Here is a 19,059-nt window from a genome sequence, read left to right as displayed (position 1 = left end):
ATGCAGCAGACAGAGGAGACATGGGTTCTATCCCTGGGTTGGGAAGATCCCCTGGAGGACGGCATGGCAGCCCACTCCAGTATTCTTGCCTGAAGAATCCCATGGACAGAAGAGCCTGGTGGGCTACAATCCATGGGGTTGCACAGAGTTGGACAAGACTAACTCGACTTAGCACGCAATGCTAGGCCCAGGGCGATGGCAGGAGGAATGATTTGATTTTGTGTGTATTGTAATGGTGGAACCAACAGAAGCTGTTGATAGAGTGGATGTAGAGTATTAGTTTGCCAGAGCTGCTGTCACAAAGTACCATATGTTTGTGCCTTAAATAGGAGTTTATTTTATCATAGTTCTAGGGGCTGGAAGTCCAAGAATAACATGTCAGTGAAACTGGTTCCTTTGGAACTGAGAGGGAAGGGTCTGCTCCAGGCATCCTTTCTTGGCTTGTGGATGTCCTTCTTTTTCCTGCTTCTTCCCATCATCTTCTCTCTTTACATGTCTGTGTCTGAATTTCCTCTTACAATACACACACCAGTCATATTGGCTTCAGGCCCACTGATGACCTCACTTTAATTTAATCAGCTATCTCCAAATACAGTCACATTTTGAGGTCCTGGGGACCAGGACTGTAACACATGGATTTTGGGGGGAACACAGTTTAGGCCATAATGTGGAATATGAGAGAAGGTGGAGAATCAGAGATGACATCAGGGTTTTTGACCAACTGGAGTTGTCGCTAACTGAAACGGGGATGACTTGGGAGAAGATCCATGAGAGCATGCCAAGTTTGAGGTGTCCAAGTGGAGAAGTTGAGCAGGGGTCTGGATACTCATTTCTGGGGTTTGGGAGAGAAGTTGGAGCTGGAGACACACATTTGGGAGTCTTGGGCATGAAAAGTGAAAGTGTTGGTCACTAAGTCATGTCTGGCTCTTTGTGAACCCGTAGACTATAGCCTGTCAGACTCCTTTATCCATGGGATTCTCCAGGCAAAAATACTGGAGAAGGGCATCCCCTTCTCCAGGGGATCTTCCCTGACCCAGGGATCAAGCTGATGTCTCCTGTGTCTCCTGCACTGGCTGGCAGGTTCTTTACCACTAAGGCCACTTGAGAAGCCCCATTAGATAAAAGTATGTTGTGGTTAAAACAAAAATATACTAATACGTGCTCTCTTGATATATTCAGGTATGCACCTACAAAAATAAATACAGTGATCAGACTAACTAAACACTGCTGCTATTTTTTTCCCCTGGGAGTAGTGAAAATTATTTTATTGGTAAAAACAGATTTTTTTTCTTAATCAGTGTCATTTTAATTAATTGAAGTTTTGATTTTGCTTATTTCCAGGTTTAAGAAGTTTGATGACAAGTACCTGCGGAAGCTTTTGATTCGAGAGAACCAACCCAAGTCAAGCATTGTGTCTTTATACAAAAAGCTTGAAATAAAACATGCCATTGAGATGGCAGAAACTGGGATGATAAGCACTGTTCCTTCTTTTGCATCTTTAAAGTAAGTCCTGTTTTGAAAATAGAAGTTAATGTGGCTTCCCAAGTACCTCAGTGGTAAAAGAACCTACCTGGCATTGCAAGAGAAACAGGTTCAATCCTTGAGTCAGGAAGATCCCCTGGAGGAGGAAATGGCAGCTTGCTCCAGTATTCTTGACTGGAAAATCTCATGGACAGAGGAGCCTGGTGGGCTACAGTCCATGGGGTTGCAAAGAGTCACACGACTGAGCATCTGAGCAACTTATTGCTAAGTAGGTGTTTGTAGTTTGTGAAACCAGTAATAATAAGAAATTTGGCTTATGTCCTAACAGGAGTCCTTAAGACCTCACAGCAGAAAGAGCTACTGGTTAAAATGTAGAAACCTGGAAATGTGTCCATTATTTTATATTGTGTCATGTCATGTCACGTCACACCATGTTGTGTTATTGTAGAATGGACTAGTCAGAACGTACTTGGTTGTGTTTAGGATGATTAGGTGTTTATTGGTTTTGCTTTGGACAGTTCAGTGTGTTCTGAAAGTAAAGCCTCTTTAGCAGGCATTTTGAAATGGAATAGTTTAAGGTGTGTTATGATTTGCAGTTATAAAGATGCATGTAATTACATAGCTATTTCCTCATGGATTATTTGCAGAGTCATAATTTAAGGCTTGGAAAGAACATTTAGTGGAGATCTCGGGCAGAGGTGCTCAACGCAGGCTGTACATTGGAAATACTGTAGGAGCATTTAAATAACACACATGCCAGGTCCCCACCCAGACCAATAAAATCAGGATCTCTGGTGCTGAGGCTCAGGTATAGGTTTTTTATATATAAGTGATGCGGATAAACCTAGAGCCTGTTATCCAGAATGAAGTTAAGTCAGAGAAAAACAAATATCACATATTAGCGTGTATATATGGAATCTAGAAAAATGGTAACTGATGAACCTATTTGCAGGGCAGGAATAGAGATACCAACATAGAGAATGGACTTGTGAATACAGAGGGGGCAGGAGAGGGTGGGATGAATTGAGAGAGTAGCTTTGACTTATATACACTACCATGTATGAAATAGATAGCTGGCGAGAAGCTGCTGTATAGCACAGGGAGCTCAGCTCTGTGCCTTGTGGTGACCTAGAGGGGCGGGATATGAGGTGGGTGAGAGGGAGGTCCAAGAGGGAGGGGATATATGTACACATATAGCTGATTCACGATGCTGTACAGCAGAAACTAACACAACATTGTAAAGCAATTATATTCTAATAAAAAATATATAAACTTATAGAAGTTTATAGTAAAGAATCCAGTATTGAGATGCATTGACCTAGCATTGACCTGTCTCCCTAATTTTAAAAACGAGGAGATGAATACCCAGGATGTAAGGTGACTTAAACTCTTATAGCAAATCCATAGCAGTATAATAAATTCTGTTAGCAAATTAGCAAATGAGTTTATCACGTAAGCATCATTCCTCTTCTACATGACAAATTTCAGGTTATGTGATTTCTTCTTTCACTGATGAGCTTGAAGCTCATTTCAGCAAAGTGTCACCTAAATTAAAATGCTAGCTATGGAAGGGTTGAAATGAAAGAGAAACTTCAAATCACACCCAACCATATAAACTATGATTTTCACTAGGATGATAGTCCCCTATAAAAATTATCGCAGTTTACACAATCCAGAATAAAAAGTAGTAGTGGTCAGGATGACTCAGAAATAAAGGCATTATATGGCACTGGAAATAGTGGTAATTGAGCAGAATGACTGACTTACAGTCCCAGCTCTGCAAATAACTCACTGTGTGACCCTAAGCTGGTCCATCTGTCTCCCTGAGATTGAGTTTCTTGAAGTAGAAAATGGGGCTATACTTGCTCCTTGAAGTTTACTCCAGATTTACCATTTATGATCTTTCTCAGGCACTGTTCCTTTTTTGGGTGCAGCACAAAATAATTCAACTATCCAACTTCTCAAAAGGGAGTCATTGACTTCATCGTCATAGAAGAAGGAAATCTCAGCTTTACCTCTGTTCATAGTTCATCTTGAACCCAGTCGAAAGTGGAGTAAAGGCAAAGGTTCAGGGTTAGGGCAGTGGGTAACAAAAATTGATGGATAGTTACATGGCTGGGTAAATGATTGCCATGTTCACTATTCCACCTCTTGTGAAGTGTTTTCTTTAGAGGAGGATAGAAGCAAAAAAGAGAGACAGTAAGGCATCACATTTCTGGCAATAATGAACTGAGTCCAGACCAAACTACTGAGAAAACTAGAGGAAAAAGGACAAAATCTATTTTAAATATCTGCTGGAAAGCTGAACAGTCTCCATACAGTGAGGAATTTCTTGGCTAGAAGTCAAAAAAGAGGGAAGTTCAAGAGGATAGAACTGGCGTTTATTGCTGTTTTCTGTCTGGAATTTTGAGAACGTGTCTTAAGAGTCTAAAAAGCTAAAATGGGTTTTGACAGATTAACTGGTCTTAGAGAATAAAATTAGAATTCAGAACCTACCAAGGAGGACCATTTGTATGTACTCAGCTATAGGTTTTTACTTCAAAATCCTACACCTTAACCCTCAAGGGAAAGAAGCCCAGCCTAGAATTATCTCAATTCTTGATTGTTTAAATCATCAGAGACTGAGATTGCCTCTATCTCAGCTGCCCAAGAGAGGTAAGTTTAAATCTTCTCTGGAAGAAAATAATATTGTAAAGAGCATTAAAGTATCCCCATGATTGTTTATATATGTCTACTACCCAATCCAAAATAACCACGCGTGTGAGTAGACAGGAAATGTGACTGAAAACACTGAGAAACAATCAACAAAATATAAATTGATAGTAGACACAAAAGGGATTCAGATCATTGAATTGTCAGATAGGGACTTTAAAATAGAAACAAAAGCATGTTTAAGGAAAGAAAACGGCATTGACACTTCTGGCATTGTCATGGAGATTATATAAAGAAAAAAGACCAAAGTGAAGTATTTGAGCTGAAAATAAAGTAACTAAATTTAGGATCTCATTTGACAGCTATCAAAGCAGACTAGATAAAGCTGAAGAGAGAAGAAATTAGTTGAAAGACAGAACAGAAGGAAAGACCAGAATGAAAAACAGTGTAAAAAAAAAAAGATGAGAAAGAAAGTGAGAAATTGTCGGATAGATTCATATATACTGAAAAGCTCCAGAAGGAGATGAGAGAGAAATTTGTAGAAGCAATATCTTAAGGAATACTGACTGAAGATCTCCCCAAACAGATAAAAGACATGAACTCTGACAGCCTCAAGCAGACTAGATAAGGAGAGAACCAAATGTAGATACAGGTTCATAAAACTGCTGAAAGTCAAAAACACAAAGAGAAAATCTTAAGCATACTCAGAGGGGAAAAAAGAGACCTATTTTGTTCAAAAGAGAAAAAAACCTGACCACTGATTTTTCAGTAAAACCAGTGGACACTATTGGTAGCTTCAAAATTCTGAAAAAATGTAACTGAACGTAGAGTTCCATATCCTGCTAAAATATCCTTTAAAAAAGTAGAATTAAAACTTAGGAACTTCTTGCCCTTAGGAACACTAGACAGCACTTCGAAACTATACTTGGGAACCATTGAAAACAACAGAATCACCCATAAAAAGCACGAAAAGTGAAGAACATTCCACTAGGTGGTGAAAAGGACGTTTTATTTTAACAGCACGAGAGCTGAGACAAAGAGGCAAAGGGTTGACATATTTGGCCTCATTTGGAAACCTGCATGCCCAACGATTCAAATTTTTATACACTTTGCACATGTCTGAGAGTGACTGGGACAGTGCCCTGAGTACTGATAATGTGTTTATAAATAAATTGTAGCAAGTCAGTGAATTTGCAAATGTGGACTCCCTGAATAAAGAGGATCAACTGTATGGACATACATAGTATAAATGGTGTCTTTGTAAATATTTCTAATGAGGTATTTTAAAAAATAGAGCCATAATAGTAAAATTCAGCTAATTAAGTTTTGTGGGAACATAACAATCCTATGCTACTTTATTTATGGAGTGTTAGAAATAATAAAGTGATAGCATTGCAAGCTACTCTAGTCTTTCCTCTTTAAATAGTTGCATGAAAAGACTGAAAAAACTGGTGCATGATTAAACTCATGTGAATGATTTTGACACTGAAATAAATGTTTTAGATTTTTTAAATTATTTTAAACTACTAAATAATTCCTGTTTTATTCATTACGTTTCTTCTTCTTAAATGATGATATTACATCTCTAAGAAAGAACATAGATGAATTTAATACTTGTTGAATAGTGAAATATTTTTTCCTAAACGTTCACAGTGACTGTCGTGAAGAAAAAGTAAGGAAGCTCACACCTGGTGAAATGGATGAAATCCGAGAAATATTGTCAAGAAATCTCTATCAGATCCGTCAGCGAGTAAGAATAATTTATTTAGCAAAATATGTCCTTGCCTTTGGAGTAGGAAATGGCAACCGGCTCCAATATTCTTGCATAGACAATCCCATGGGCAGGGGAGCCTGCGGGGCTATAGTCCATGGGGCTGCAAAGAGTTGGACACGACTGAGCAACTGAGCACACACATACTTGCCTTTGGTTAAAAATGTACCTGCAGATTTGATGCTGTTCGGTTACAGGGGCTGTTGCCACCATCATGCCAGCCTCTGCAGGTCCCACACCAGGCACTTCCTTCCCTCAGCCCCCCAGCCCCCCAGGGGCCTGTCCCATTAGGGTACAGCTCTCCTCCCAGACACCTTGGTCAAGGCTGGAGGCTGGAATCCCAAGGAGGTAAGAGTTCTGCTACCAAAGACTTGGAGATAAAAACATGTGTTATCTAATGGTGAAGAAAGTTAATTGATTGCTCTTTAAACTGTTTGAATGAAATAGCTTTATCACTTAGAAGACTTTTCAAAATGTATTTAACCTTCTTTGTTGTTTGTAAAGTGCAACCATTTCTTCCTTTGCTCTATCTTCTGAGCCACTTCTTTCAACTCATTTCCATCACGGAGCCTCATTCTCATAGTTTGCTAATAATACCGCCGACACGTAGTGTGTGCGGTTTGCCAGCCCCCGTTTCCGTGTGTTGTGTGTCTTAACTCTTCATCCTCCAGCAAGTGGTGTTACTATTGTCTCCATTTTATGGATGAAGAGACTGAGGTACAATGAGGTGACCTAGTACAGGGACGCAGTGCTTGTCAGGGATCCCGGTCCTTCACATCCAGGGCTTCTTTGGAGCTCCTTTGCTGACCTCCTCACAGACCATCCCGTTCCATCTGACACCACTCTTTTCTTAAAGTTCTTTTTATTTTATTTATTTAAAATATTTTTTCAGTCATTGTTGAATTCAGTCTTGTTTCTGTTGTTTATGTTCTGGCTTTTGGGCCTGCAGGCATATGGGAATCTTAGTTCCCCAACCAGGGATTGAACCCACACCCCTTGGATTGGGAGGCGAAGTCTTAACCACTGGACTGCCAGGGATGTCCCTTAAAGCCCCTTTAAATAAAGCATTTTTCTGTTTAAAATGAGACAAAACAGTTGTGGCTTCCAGGCTCAACTATTCTTTCAGCCTTTGGGGTCTGTATTCAGGTTCCCCCTTATCCAACCGTGCTTCCACCTGTCCCTCACCCACCCACACATACACCCACAGAGCGATGGGTCTGAATTCATTCCTCAGACTGTGTTGCTGTCTTTTGCATCTCCACTTGAAATGCCCCACTCCTTCCTGTCAGTTGATCCATATTCTCCAATTTTTAAGATTTCCTCAACACCCTCTAAATTATTCCCCGGCCTGTCTTTGAATGGGCTATCACTTAGAGCTCCTGCGTACCACATCATTTTAGTATTTCATTTCACAATTTCATATTATTGTTTTAGTTTCACATGCTCAACTAGATAGCAAATTCCTCAAGGCATGAAATGAGTGTGGTTCTGTGTTACTTCTGTTTATCTCTACTAGATCTGGTATGTTGTTTAGTCACTATGTTGTGTCTGAGTCTTTGTGACCCCATGACCTGTAGCCTGCCAGGCTTCTCTGTCCATGGGATTTCCCAGGCAAGAACACTGGAGTGGGTTGTTATTTCCTTCTCCAGGGAATATTCCCGACCCAGGAATCAAACCCTTGTCTCCAGTATTGGGAGGTGGATTCTTTACCATTGAGTCACCTGGGAAGCCCAGGTCTGATACAGTTCTGGGGATAAGAATATTCACAAGAAATGTGCGTTAATTCTATCAGAAAATGAACTTAATTACTGGCTACAGTTTAAGAAATGGATTTCTATATAGCTTATAGCTATACTTCTCCAAGCCAGGCTTCAACAGTACATGAACCATTAACTTCCAGATGTTCAAGCTGGATTTAGAAAAGGCAGAGGAACCAGAGATCAAATTGCCAACATCTGCTGGATCATTGAAAAAGCAAGAGAGTTCCAGAAAAACATCTACTTCTGCTTTATTGACTATGCCAAAGCCTTTGACTGTGTGGATCACAATAAACTGTGGAAAATTCTTCAAGAGATGGGAATACCAGACCACCTGACCTGCCTCCTGAGAAATCTGTGTGCAGATCTGTAGGTCTGTAGGTCAGGAAGCAACAGTTAGACCTGGACATGGAACAACAGACTGGTTCCAAATCGGGAAAGAAGTACGCCAAGGCTGTATATTGTCACCCTGCTTATTTAACTTATAAGCAGAGTACATCATGAGAAATGCTGGAGTGGATGAAGCACAAGCTGGAATCAAGATTGCTGGGAGAAATGTCAATAACCTCAGATATGCAGATGACACCACCCTTATGGCAGAAAGTGAAGAGGAGCTAAAGAGCCTCTTGATGAAAGTGAAAGAGTAGAGTGAAAAAGCTGGCTTAAAGCTCAACATTCAGAAAACTAAGATCATGGCATCTGGTCCCATCACTTCATGGAAAATAGATGGGGAAACGGGAAAAACAGTGACAGACTTTATCTTTTGGGGCTCCAAAATCACTGTAGATGGTGACTGCAGCCATAACATTAAAAGACGCTTGCTGCTTGGAAGAAATGTTATGACCAACCTAGACAGCATATTAAAAAGCAGAGACTTTACTTTGCCAACAAAGGTCTGTCTAGCCAAGGCTATGGTTTTTCCAGTGGTCATGTATGGATGTGAGAGTTGGACTACAAAGAAAGCTGAGCACCGAAGAATTGATGCTTTTGAACTGTGGTGTTGGAGAAGACTCTTGAGAGTCCCTTGGACTGCAAGGAGATCCAACCAGTCCATCCTAAAGGAGATCAGTCCTGGGTGTTCATTGGAAGGACTGATATTGAAGCTGAAACTCCAATACTTTGGCCACCTGATGTGAAGAAGTGACTCACTGGAAAAGACCCTGATGCTGGGAAAGATTGAAAGCAGGAGGAGAAGAGGACGACAGAGGATGAGATGGTTGGATGGCATCACCGATTCAGTGGACATGAGTTTGAGAAAGCTCCGGGAGTTGGTGATGGACAGGGAGGCCTGGTGTGCTGCAGTCCATGGGGTTGCAAAGAGTCGGACATGACTGAGTGACTGATCTAACTGACTGATAGCTTATAGAACTAAAAATGTATACCCTAGACAGCGCTACTTTATAAGTTGTATGGCTTCAAATATTAGGAGATGATTATTGCTGGTGGAGACAGCCACTTTTCTCAATTTGAAAAGAAATGCTCTTAAGTTAATTAGAGGGTCATAGCACCACCAAGTGGCCCAAAGTGGTTGCTTTTCATACCAGTCATTACTATCAGTAGAGAACGTATGACTTTTTCCCAGCCGCTACTGATGAGTGAATACGTATAAGGTACTTCAAAGAAGTCAAAAATGCTTGATGAATTCAGTCATTTTCCGATTTATAAAGATCATACTTTTCAATGAAAAGTATTCACTGACTTTTACTGGAACATGAGTTTTCTTTGTTCCCTTAAGTAGAGAATTTTATTTGGTTCAATCAAACACAGTTATTGAATATATGTGGGGCTTCCTAGGTGATGCAGTAGTAAAGAATCCACCTGCCAATGCAGGAGACACGAGAGATGTGAGTTTGATCCCTGGGTCGGGAAGATCCCCTGGAGAAGGAAATGGCAACGAGCTCCAGTATTCTTGCCTGGACAATTCCCATGGACAGAGGAGCCTGGTGGGCTTCAGTCCATAGGGTCACAAAGAGTTGGACAATGACTGAGTGAGTAACAACACAACCTGAAATTACTACCATTGTTACCAAATTTGAGATTTCATAGAACGTGAATTCTTTCAAAATTCATGAATATTAATAACCTTTGAATGTTAACAAAATTTGAAAGAATGTTAACTTCTATCCCTTTTCTTTTCCCCCTCTGTACATTCATCATCAAATATCTCTTCAAGGTGCAAAGCCAAAGAAATGTAGTGAAGTGTTGGAATTTCCGGGCAGTGATCCGCCTTTCAGTAAAATGTCACTGGTGTCTTCATTTCAGACCTTGTCCTACAACCGACACAATCTGACGGCTGACACAAGTGAGAGGCAGGCCAAGGAGATCCTGATCCGCCGGCGGCACAGCCTCCGGGAGAGCATTCGGAAGGACAGCAGTTTGAACCGGGAGCACAGGGTAAGGGGCTTCACGCCTCTGGGACGCGGGAGGCTCCATCAGCAGAGCCCGCAGCCATCCCAGGGGAGCTGGTGACAGGACAGGGCTGTGGGGGGCTGACCCACAGGAATCCTGGGATGGAGCCCATGGTAACAGCTTTCCAGATGTTTCTGAAACACCTGTCATGTTCCAGACGCTGTCCGGGCACTTGGAATACATTGGTGAACAAAACTACAAAGCTCCCTTCCCAGGTGGAATTCACATTCTAGTGGGGAGAAGGCCACCGGGAATGGACCGAATAAGGAAATTGTTATGTTAGAGGCGATACGTGCTATGGACAAAATAAACCAGAAAGGGCTGAGGAGGGAGGTTTGGGAAGACGCAGAAGGGTCAGGCAGTATGCAGCGTTAAACTGAATGGAGGGGTCAGACTTCATTTGGGGAGTCACGGTTGTTCTTTCCAGGGAGAGGGTGCAGCCTAAAGGTGAGCCAGTCAGCATGAGTGGAAATTTCCAGAAGGCCGTGTGTCTGTGTCAGGAGAGTTTCAGATGCTGTGTGCTCAGCACTCCACTTGGTCCAGGGCCCTGTCCTAGATAAGGAAGCCACTTTAAAAGGCTCTTCTGGGACGTCCGTGGTGCCACAGTGGATAAGAATCCACCTACCAATGCAGGGGACACAGGTTCGACCCCTGGTCTGGGAAGATTCCACATGCCACGGAGCAGCTAAGCCCGTGAGCCACAACTACTGAGCCTGAGTACTCTAGAGCCTGTGCTCAGAAGCAAGAGAAGCCCATGCACTGCAGCACAGAGCAGTCCTTGCTCTCTGCAGCTAGAGAAACCCCACAAGCAGCAATGAAGACCCAGAATGGCCAAAAGTAAATAATTTTTTAAAAAGTATATTGTGATTGAAGATAGCAGGCACTACATCTTATTATTAATAATGATCTGTATTGCATTGTTAGAGATCAAAATGGTTATGTCTGAACAGTATTATATTTTATGTGTGAAATGTGGCAGCATCAATTAAAAATTAAAGAAACTAGAGGGAAGGAAATCTAAAAATGAGGGGATGTATGTATACATATGACTGATTCACTTTGTTGTTCAGAAGAAACCAACAACAACATTGTAAAGCAACTAAACTCCAATAGAAATTAATAGAAATCAAAAGAAAAAAAGTTAAAGAAACTAGAGGCTGTAGCATTGGAAATGCCAGCAAGTTAGCTATAGTGATATTTTTAATTCTATCATTTTCAAGATTTATTAAAGTGAATACAACTTAAACATGATACATTTTTCATATATCTTCCTCCCTATATATGTAGGTTCTAAGTCTTTTTTTAGTAATGCTCTTATAAGTGGATGTTTCTGTAGCTTTTCTTTAAGAAAAGCCAGAGGTTTTCATATCCTGTTCCTAAGGGTCCCAATTTATTTCTGTTTTCCTTAATAGTACTGATCTCTGTGATATTTTAAAAGAGGCTTTCTACATTTTAAATCAAATGATTATCACTTGGAACTTCATTCCCCATCCTTACAGTTGCTCACTCAGTAGTTTTGGAATCAAGAACTAAGATTTTAATTTTTAACACCAAGATTCTACAGCAAGAAGTTACAAGTATGTTGTAAACTTCTAACATACAATAAATGGCGACACCTAAATAAGGTTTTCTGTTATTTTTTTTTTTACAGGCTTCCACTTCAACCTCCCGATATTTATCCTTACCCAAAAATACAAAGCTTCCAGAAAAGCTACAGAAGAAAAAGAATGTTTCTAATGCAGGTAATGAAGGCAGTTGTAGCAAAAAGACTTTAAACTTATTTATCAATGTTTATAAAATAGAAGATGTTTCCATGTTTTCTTCTTTATTAAGGACAATGAGTTCGGTCATTTGCAAACATAATAACATGGTGACCTTTATTAGTGTTGCATCGTTTTGGAATAGAGTTCAGTGCATACTGTACATAATTTAGTTTTATCCCATAATGATTCTGTTTGACATAGCAAAAGGAACTATTGTCACCGTGTGATTGGTGAACAGGTAAATAGAAAGTTGTCCATCTTCAAAGGTTTACATTTAATTCTGTAATTCTTACTATATTTCTAATTTAAATGTTCATAATTTTAATGTATTTTCATAAAGGCAACCATATAATTGACTTCCAGCTCTCATTATTAAAGCTTTGACATGAAGGCTAATGTCTCTTTATTTGATGGTAATGGTTATGTAGTTTTCAAGCCATACGGGTGTTTTGACCATTTTATGAAAATATAAAGGAAATAAACCTGTGCATGAGATTGTAGATCAGGACAAGGATCTGCATAATAGCGGCTAATTATTGATCTGTCTACTGTGTGCCAGACACTGAGCTGAGCAGTCTGGGACCGTTTGGATGGGGCAAGTGGGCGGGCAACTGCTGCCAAATGGTCTGTTTGACATCCAGCAGGAGGCTCAGTGGTAAAATATCTGCCTGCCAAAGCAGGAGACACGGGTTCGATCTCTGGGTTGGGAAGATCCCTTGGAGAAGGAAATGGCAACCCACTCTAGTATTCTCGCCTGGAGAATCCCATGGACAAAGGAGCCTGGCGGGCTACAGTCCACGAGGTCACAAAGAGTCAGACATGACTTAGTGCACACGCACCCTCATTCACCCCTTACTAACATCTCTTGAACCTTAGTTACTTCATCTGTAAAGCGAGTGATCGTGAGGATTCCATAGGTTAATGCATTTGAAAGTGCTCAGTACAGCGGCTGGTACATCAGAAACTCTTTAGAATTAGTAAGTGTGCACACTTGTGGACACAGATGTTCACAGAGCTTATGCACAGGCCCAGGACTCAGCTGGAGTCAGGGTGAGTCCTCTGGCCTCCCTGTGTGACCCCCAGAGCCCCAGGGAGGGCCAAGCAGGTGCTGGACCAGTTGCTTGTATCATCTTCTCCCTAAAATGCCTGCCCACGGTGTCTTTGTTTTGCTTCCTGGCAGGTGGCAACAGCAGCGACTCCGACCTGGAGGCAGGGACCACGGTGCTCAACCTGCAGCCTCGGGCCAGGCGCTTCTTGCCAGAACAGTTCTCGAAGAAAGCCCCCCAGGCCTATAAAATGGAGTGGAAGAACGAGGTGGATGTGGATTCCAGGCAGGCTCAACCTCGCAGCTCCCCAGCTGCCCACAGTAAAGAGGGGTGCCCCCAGGCCCCGGGTGTGCTCCGCCAGCCCCTTCTCTCCAAAGGCCACTTTGGCTCCGTGCGGGGTGACCGTGTCCATGAAGGCATCCGACCCAAGCCGCCCCCTAGGCTGGTCCGAAGGGCCTCGGAACCTGGAAACCGGAAGGGTCGATTTGGGAGCGAGAAGCCTTAATGGAAATGGCCAAAACAGACCTGGGGGGACCGGCCCCACCCAGCTGTGGCTTGTTACTTTGCAACCTGACACAGCAAGGGAATCCACTTAAACCCTCTATGCATCTAAATACTGTCCTTGGGTAGAAGTCATGCCAGTGGCCAGTGATCCATGGGGCAAATGGTCATCCCAGGAAGAAGAAAATCAAAGAAAAAAAGTCCCCTGCAGTGTCTTTGATGACTTGTTGCTAGCCAGTTGTGTTCTTTGCAAGCCTAAAGAAAGAGAGAGGAAAAAAACCAAACAAACACTTGTGCCTTTATTGAACTTGAAGGACAGAACTTGAAATTTTTAACACACCCTTGTTGGTGAAAGTTTTAATATATACATATATGCCTCAGATTTTATTTATGAAAAAATATGTATATCTGTAATTAGTTTTTCAGTGAATGGCACTAAAAATACTCAGAACACCTTTCCACGGCATCTAGGGCAGCTTCCACAGGATGGGGGGCAGGTCGTCAGCTCTGAATTGGGGGTGTTTCCTGATGATTCTGAGCTGATGGCTGTTAGTTAAGAAAGATCACAGCATGGAGCAGAGATTCATGAAGATGCCAACAGCCAGAACATCTGGGCAGACGAGGCTTGGCTGCCAGACTGTAGGTCCTCTGAAGTTGTGAGAGTTGGCTGGTTTTTAATGTGTTCCTCATTCTACTGTGTTTGTGGGTGATGTGTACATTCCATCTCCCCGTTGTGTTTAAATGGTACCAAGAGAAAAGTGAAAGGTGTGGGTGAAACCAGCTTACGCTGTATGACAGACTCGGGGCCAACGTGGGATGAAGCTTGGCCTCATGTGCTGGGTGAGGGGTGACAGGACAGTGCCTGCTTGCAGCTGGTTGGCGGGTTTTGTGCAATACTGGGGGTCGGTGCAGGAGATCCCCTGACACGCCCGTTTGCGACCACCTGCTTTAGGATTTTTCTGTAGAACATTCTAGAACTTTGAATCCAGGACAGAGGCTCCAAGCAGACAAGGATAAAGGTTGAGATAAATGATATTCCAACCTTTAAAAAACTGGTGGGGATTCAGGTTTTGAATTTCATACAGGAAGCACTTTGGAGAATGTGGGAGTTCTATTTTTTTTTTTTTGCACTAGTCTAATTTGTTACCTCTCCCCTGTCAAGAAAGTAGTAGCTCAAATTCTTCATATAAAAATGAATTCTACTCATCTGAGTACTTTTTAAAAGTATAGCAGAAAGACCAGAAATGGAATATAACCATTAAAGATTAATACTGGAATCACTCAAACTGTAGATTTTATTGGCCTGTCATTTTCCCCTGAAAAACCTTTCTATAAAAATTTGACTTAAACAAGACTTGAAATTTCTGGGGTTTAGATATGAAATGAAGCCACTCGCTTGGATTCACACTGGAGAGACATTTGCTATGTCTCTCTCCTGGAGACATAGCAAAGGATACAAGTGACCACATATAATTGCTGGAAAAACAAGAATAAATTAAACAAAAAGATCCGGTACTTAGAAATTCTCAGGCTTAGATCTTGTCCCTTTCTTCTACCCTCACTGATGTGGAGAAGTAAATCTTCTACCCTTTTTTCTCATGTTCTAAAATCTTAAATACTGCTGGACTGTCAAGCATGAGACAGAGAAGGGTAAACACACAAGGTACAAGCGTAAAAAGAGCACGACTTCTTTCCCAAACTCTCCCAGGTTGATTGGTGGAAAGCAATGTAGACACAATTTGAAGACTACAAGCTTAGGACTCTGTGCCAAAATTCTTAATTTTAAATGGAAATATTTATATTAAAAGTATATATTTCATCTGCTGGAAATAAATTAAAGCTGAATTTTAATGTAGAATCTTTATTATAGGACTATGATCAAGAGATGTGATGTATATTTTTGAGAATTTGAACAGTAAGTTACAGTTTATGAAATCTGAAATGGAAAGTTGAAATGTAAAGTAATAACCTTAAAATAAATGTCCTGACTTTTCCTGGTGTCCTAGGTTAATAAATATCACAAGGAATCTAATGTTCTGGAACTGAAGGAGAAAACGTAAAAATGTTTATTAGATACTTCTTGTTAAGCACATAGACCAAATTCAGCTTTCACTAATTAAAAGTCAGATTAAAAAAAAACTCGGGTATTGTGTCAATTTCTAAAAAAATGAACACGTGTCATTTTATCTATAATTAATATCATTTTTCCTTATTTGTGGAATGGTAAAATTAATGAAAAATAAATTTGACTTTAACTTTTCTCTACACTTCTTTTTATGTAATCAAATTCTAGACATTATGTATGGAGTTGAAACCCTTTAAATATCATAACAATCTAAATTTCTGTGGTACAGAAACATCCCTACCCTTATAAATAATTCCCTTGTTTCAAATAGCACTTGATATAATCAAGTTCCAATGTGACCGTGGAATTTTGCTGTGTCTTTGGTGTTTGCTGTAACAAATTTGAACTATTTACAAATGCAAAGTCAGGGCTTATTTCTTTTTTTCTTTTCATTTTTGTTTTTAGGTTTGGGAACATTTTTAACTTGTTTTTATTTTTATTTTATTATATATATAAAAATATATAAAATATATAATAAATATATTGTTTATATATAAAATAATATTATTTAGATATTAATTTTTAACTATTTTAATTTATATTTTGACTGCACCACACAGCATGTGAGATCTCAGTTCCCTGATCAGGGATGGAACCCATGCCCCCTGCATTGGAAGCTCCGAGTCTTAACCATAGGAGCACCCAGCTTATTTCTTTATATATGATGCTAAGGCTGGCTGTTGGGAGCTGGGAGCAGTTATGTTAGTTAGCAGACAGTTAGAAGTGGGTCCCAAAGTCTGGCACTTCTTAAAAACATGTGTTTGCTGTATATGCCCCTAAACATGTGGAAATTCCCTTGGGCTCTTGCTAAGCTTTGTAGTGGGGGTGTACCATTTTACCGGGGGGGGGGGGGCATGTTTGCTTATATAAAAAGAGAAGCATGGTTATTACATGTTCAGCATGTTTTGCATTTGTTATATCACACAAATGATGTTAATGTTAAAACTGGCATTTCATAAACAAGTATGAGAACTGTAATATTCTACTAGTTCCTTGTGCATACTTGACTTTACTCTCAAGAGTGATACAAGGGTTTCTTTGTCCAGTTGAAGTAGCTGTGATATTATCTCTTGAGGCCTGAACACTGAATATTGATTTCTTTCATCAACCTGAACAAGTCAGGCTCATGAGCCTGTCTGGTATTCTGGGGTTTTCTGTTTTTGTTTTTGATTTCCCCACTTTTAGAGCAAAATGTGTAGCTTGCTGGTACTTTATTTTTTAAATCATTTTTTCAAGTCATCTTTAAAGCAATTTTTTTTTAAATTTTTTAAATTTTGTGGCCATAACTGGCAGCGTGAGTTCCAATCTCTCAACATCCAAGAATAAATATGGATAAATGGGCTTCCCAGGGGTCTCAGTGGTAAAGAATCAGCCTGAAAACGCATGAGACACAGGAGACCTGGGTTCGATCCCTGGGTTGGGAAGATCCCCTGGAGGAGGAAATGGCAACCCACTCCGGTCTTCTTGCCTGGAGAATGCCATGGACAGAGAAGTCTGGTAGGCTACAGTTCATAGGGTCACACAGAGTTGGACATGACTAAGCGACTGAACAACAATAAAAATACAAATCTTTTTTCTAACAAGATCTTTACAGTCCACTTTTATACTGTTCATTAGTAATAATTAACAATCTTTAATGTTCATAATTATCTTTTCCCCTTGAGGAACAACACAAAACTGTTTGAGAGTATCTGTTTTCAAAATAAGAATCGGCACACTTAACATGGATTGAATCAAGAACACAGTAGAAATTTTGTTAGTTTTCACAGTTATCTGTAAAATGGTGAGTTTAGACACTTGAGAAAAACAGATCTAAAGTAAAAATAATGTTTTTAAGTAAGTTGGGCTTCCCTAATAGCTCACGTGGTAAAGAATCTACCTGCATTGTGGGAGACCTGGGTTTGATCCTTGGGTTGGGAAGATCCCATGGAGAAGGGAACAGCTACCCACTCCAGTATTGTGGCCTGGAGAATTCCATGGACTGTGTAGTCCATGGGGTTGCAAAGAGCTGGACATGACTGAGCGACTTTCACTTTTAAATAAGTTAGTATTTTTATATCAAATTAGAAATAAATTCTGTGATGACCTGTTATCTGAAAACAATCGGTTCACCATCAGTATAGAATAAATTTCAGATTATGTATATACTGGATATGATACAGTTTACAAGCCAAGGGCTTGTTGTTTTTACTATCAAGATGTATTTTAGAATGTTGCTGTTTAGTCATTAAGTCGTGTCTGACTGTTTTGTGACCCCATGGGCTTTAGCCCACCAGCCTCCTCTGTCCATGGGATTCTCCAGGCAAGAATACTGGAGTGGGCTGCCATTTCCTCCTCCAGGGGATCTTCCTGACCCAGAGATTGAACCTGGGTTTCCCTCAGCTCCTCCACTGCAGGCAGATTCTTTACCACTGCACCACCTGGGAAGCCCAGGCTGGCTTTTACTGTGGATTCCAAATGAAAAGCTCTTCTCTTCCAGCAGTTCCCAAATGCCTAAAATTGCCCCAAGTGGGTTGCCTCTCACTCCGACAGATTGCTACATATTTTACACGTGTCCTCAGGAAGACGCCTTCTCAGTGTTCTGAATGTTCCATAAATGTTCCCTGTCAGGTAACACAGGAAGGGCACAATGTACTGGACACTTGGGAGGAGCCTCTCAAAGCTGGCAGAGCTCCACCAGACCAGACACCTGAGCAGCACCACAGCCCCTCCCAGGTCTCCCTGAAGCCTTTGGGACTCTCCCTCCCTCGGTCTCCCTCCAGCCTCACACCCCCTTCTCCCCCTGTTCCTCAGTCCAGACTACTCCTTCCCCTGCCTCCAGTTGGTCCTCCTCCCTGCAGCCAGAGGGGGCTTCCTGGAATGTGAAGGTCCCTGGAACACCATCCAGCATGAATGCTTAGGGCTCCCAGTCGTGTTAGCACACAAGGTTACCCTGAGCCTGGTGGGTAAGCCCTTGGTGATTTAACCCCGCGATGCTCAGCTCTGGGTGTGTGCTGAGCACCTGGGGCTACACTGAGGTGCAGGGCAGGCTCTGGGCATCAGGTGACTCTAACATGGAGCCAGGGCAGAGGAGCCCCTCACTCTAGCCCCCTGCTTCCGTGCTCCAGGTATAACCCTCCAGACCTCAGGATCCAGGAGAGCACAGGTCCCTGGGTGTGGAGCTGTGTACATGTCTCTGCTAGCCAGGCACACTCCGCTCCCTCCCTGCTAATCTCTCTGAACATGTGAACAGGTGGACATGCGCACAGGCTCGCCTTCCTCTTTGGAAAAGGCCAAGTCTTTCAGATGCCCAAGCCCCAGGCTGTTTCACAGAATGTACCAGCTGTGCTAACACAGTGCTGGACAGGGGGCCATTTCCTTTACAAACTTCTTGGGCACATTCAATGCCTCTGAAGTGAGATTTCATTATAACAGTTAATTTAAGTTGAACCAGATGTAACCTTCAGATATTTTTGACATATAAAAACTGCAATTTCATATGGCTCGACCCAACGCATTGCAAAAGATGACAGAAGACACTCAAGAAAATTAAAAAAACAAAAACAAAGCAACA

The 19,059-nt window shown here is 41.3% G+C and overlaps 1 protein-coding gene across 2 annotated transcripts in view; it reads left to right on the top strand.

Moving 5' to 3' along the window:
• Positions 1–15,520, top strand: part of SLC9A2 (solute carrier family 9 member A2) — an 85,291-nt gene extending 69,771 nt beyond the window's left edge. For both annotated transcript variants that reach the window (XM_081591457.1, XM_081591458.1), the window contains exons 8-12: positions 1,342–1,503; positions 5,788–5,884; positions 9,925–10,056; positions 11,723–11,813; positions 13,015–15,520. In XM_081591457.1, coding sequence (XP_081447583.1) covers positions 1,342–1,503; positions 5,788–5,884; positions 9,925–10,056; positions 11,723–11,813; positions 13,015–13,385 — 853 coding nt within the window. In that variant the 3' untranslated portion in view covers positions 13,386–15,520. The remainder of the gene's footprint in view (positions 1–1,341; positions 1,504–5,787; positions 5,885–9,924; positions 10,057–11,722; positions 11,814–13,014) is intronic.
• Positions 15,521–19,059: the final 3,539 nt, after the last annotated feature.

This window comes from Giraffa tippelskirchi, chromosome 4 (genome assembly GCF_054371585.1).
Source record: "Giraffa tippelskirchi isolate mGirTip1 chromosome 4, T2T-mGirTip1v1.2.pri, whole genome shotgun sequence".
Lineage (NCBI taxonomy): Eukaryota > Metazoa > Chordata > Mammalia > Artiodactyla > Giraffidae > Giraffa > Giraffa tippelskirchi.
The sequence above is the reverse complement of the archived record's forward strand: the minus strand, read 5'-3'. Positions and strand labels throughout refer to the sequence as shown.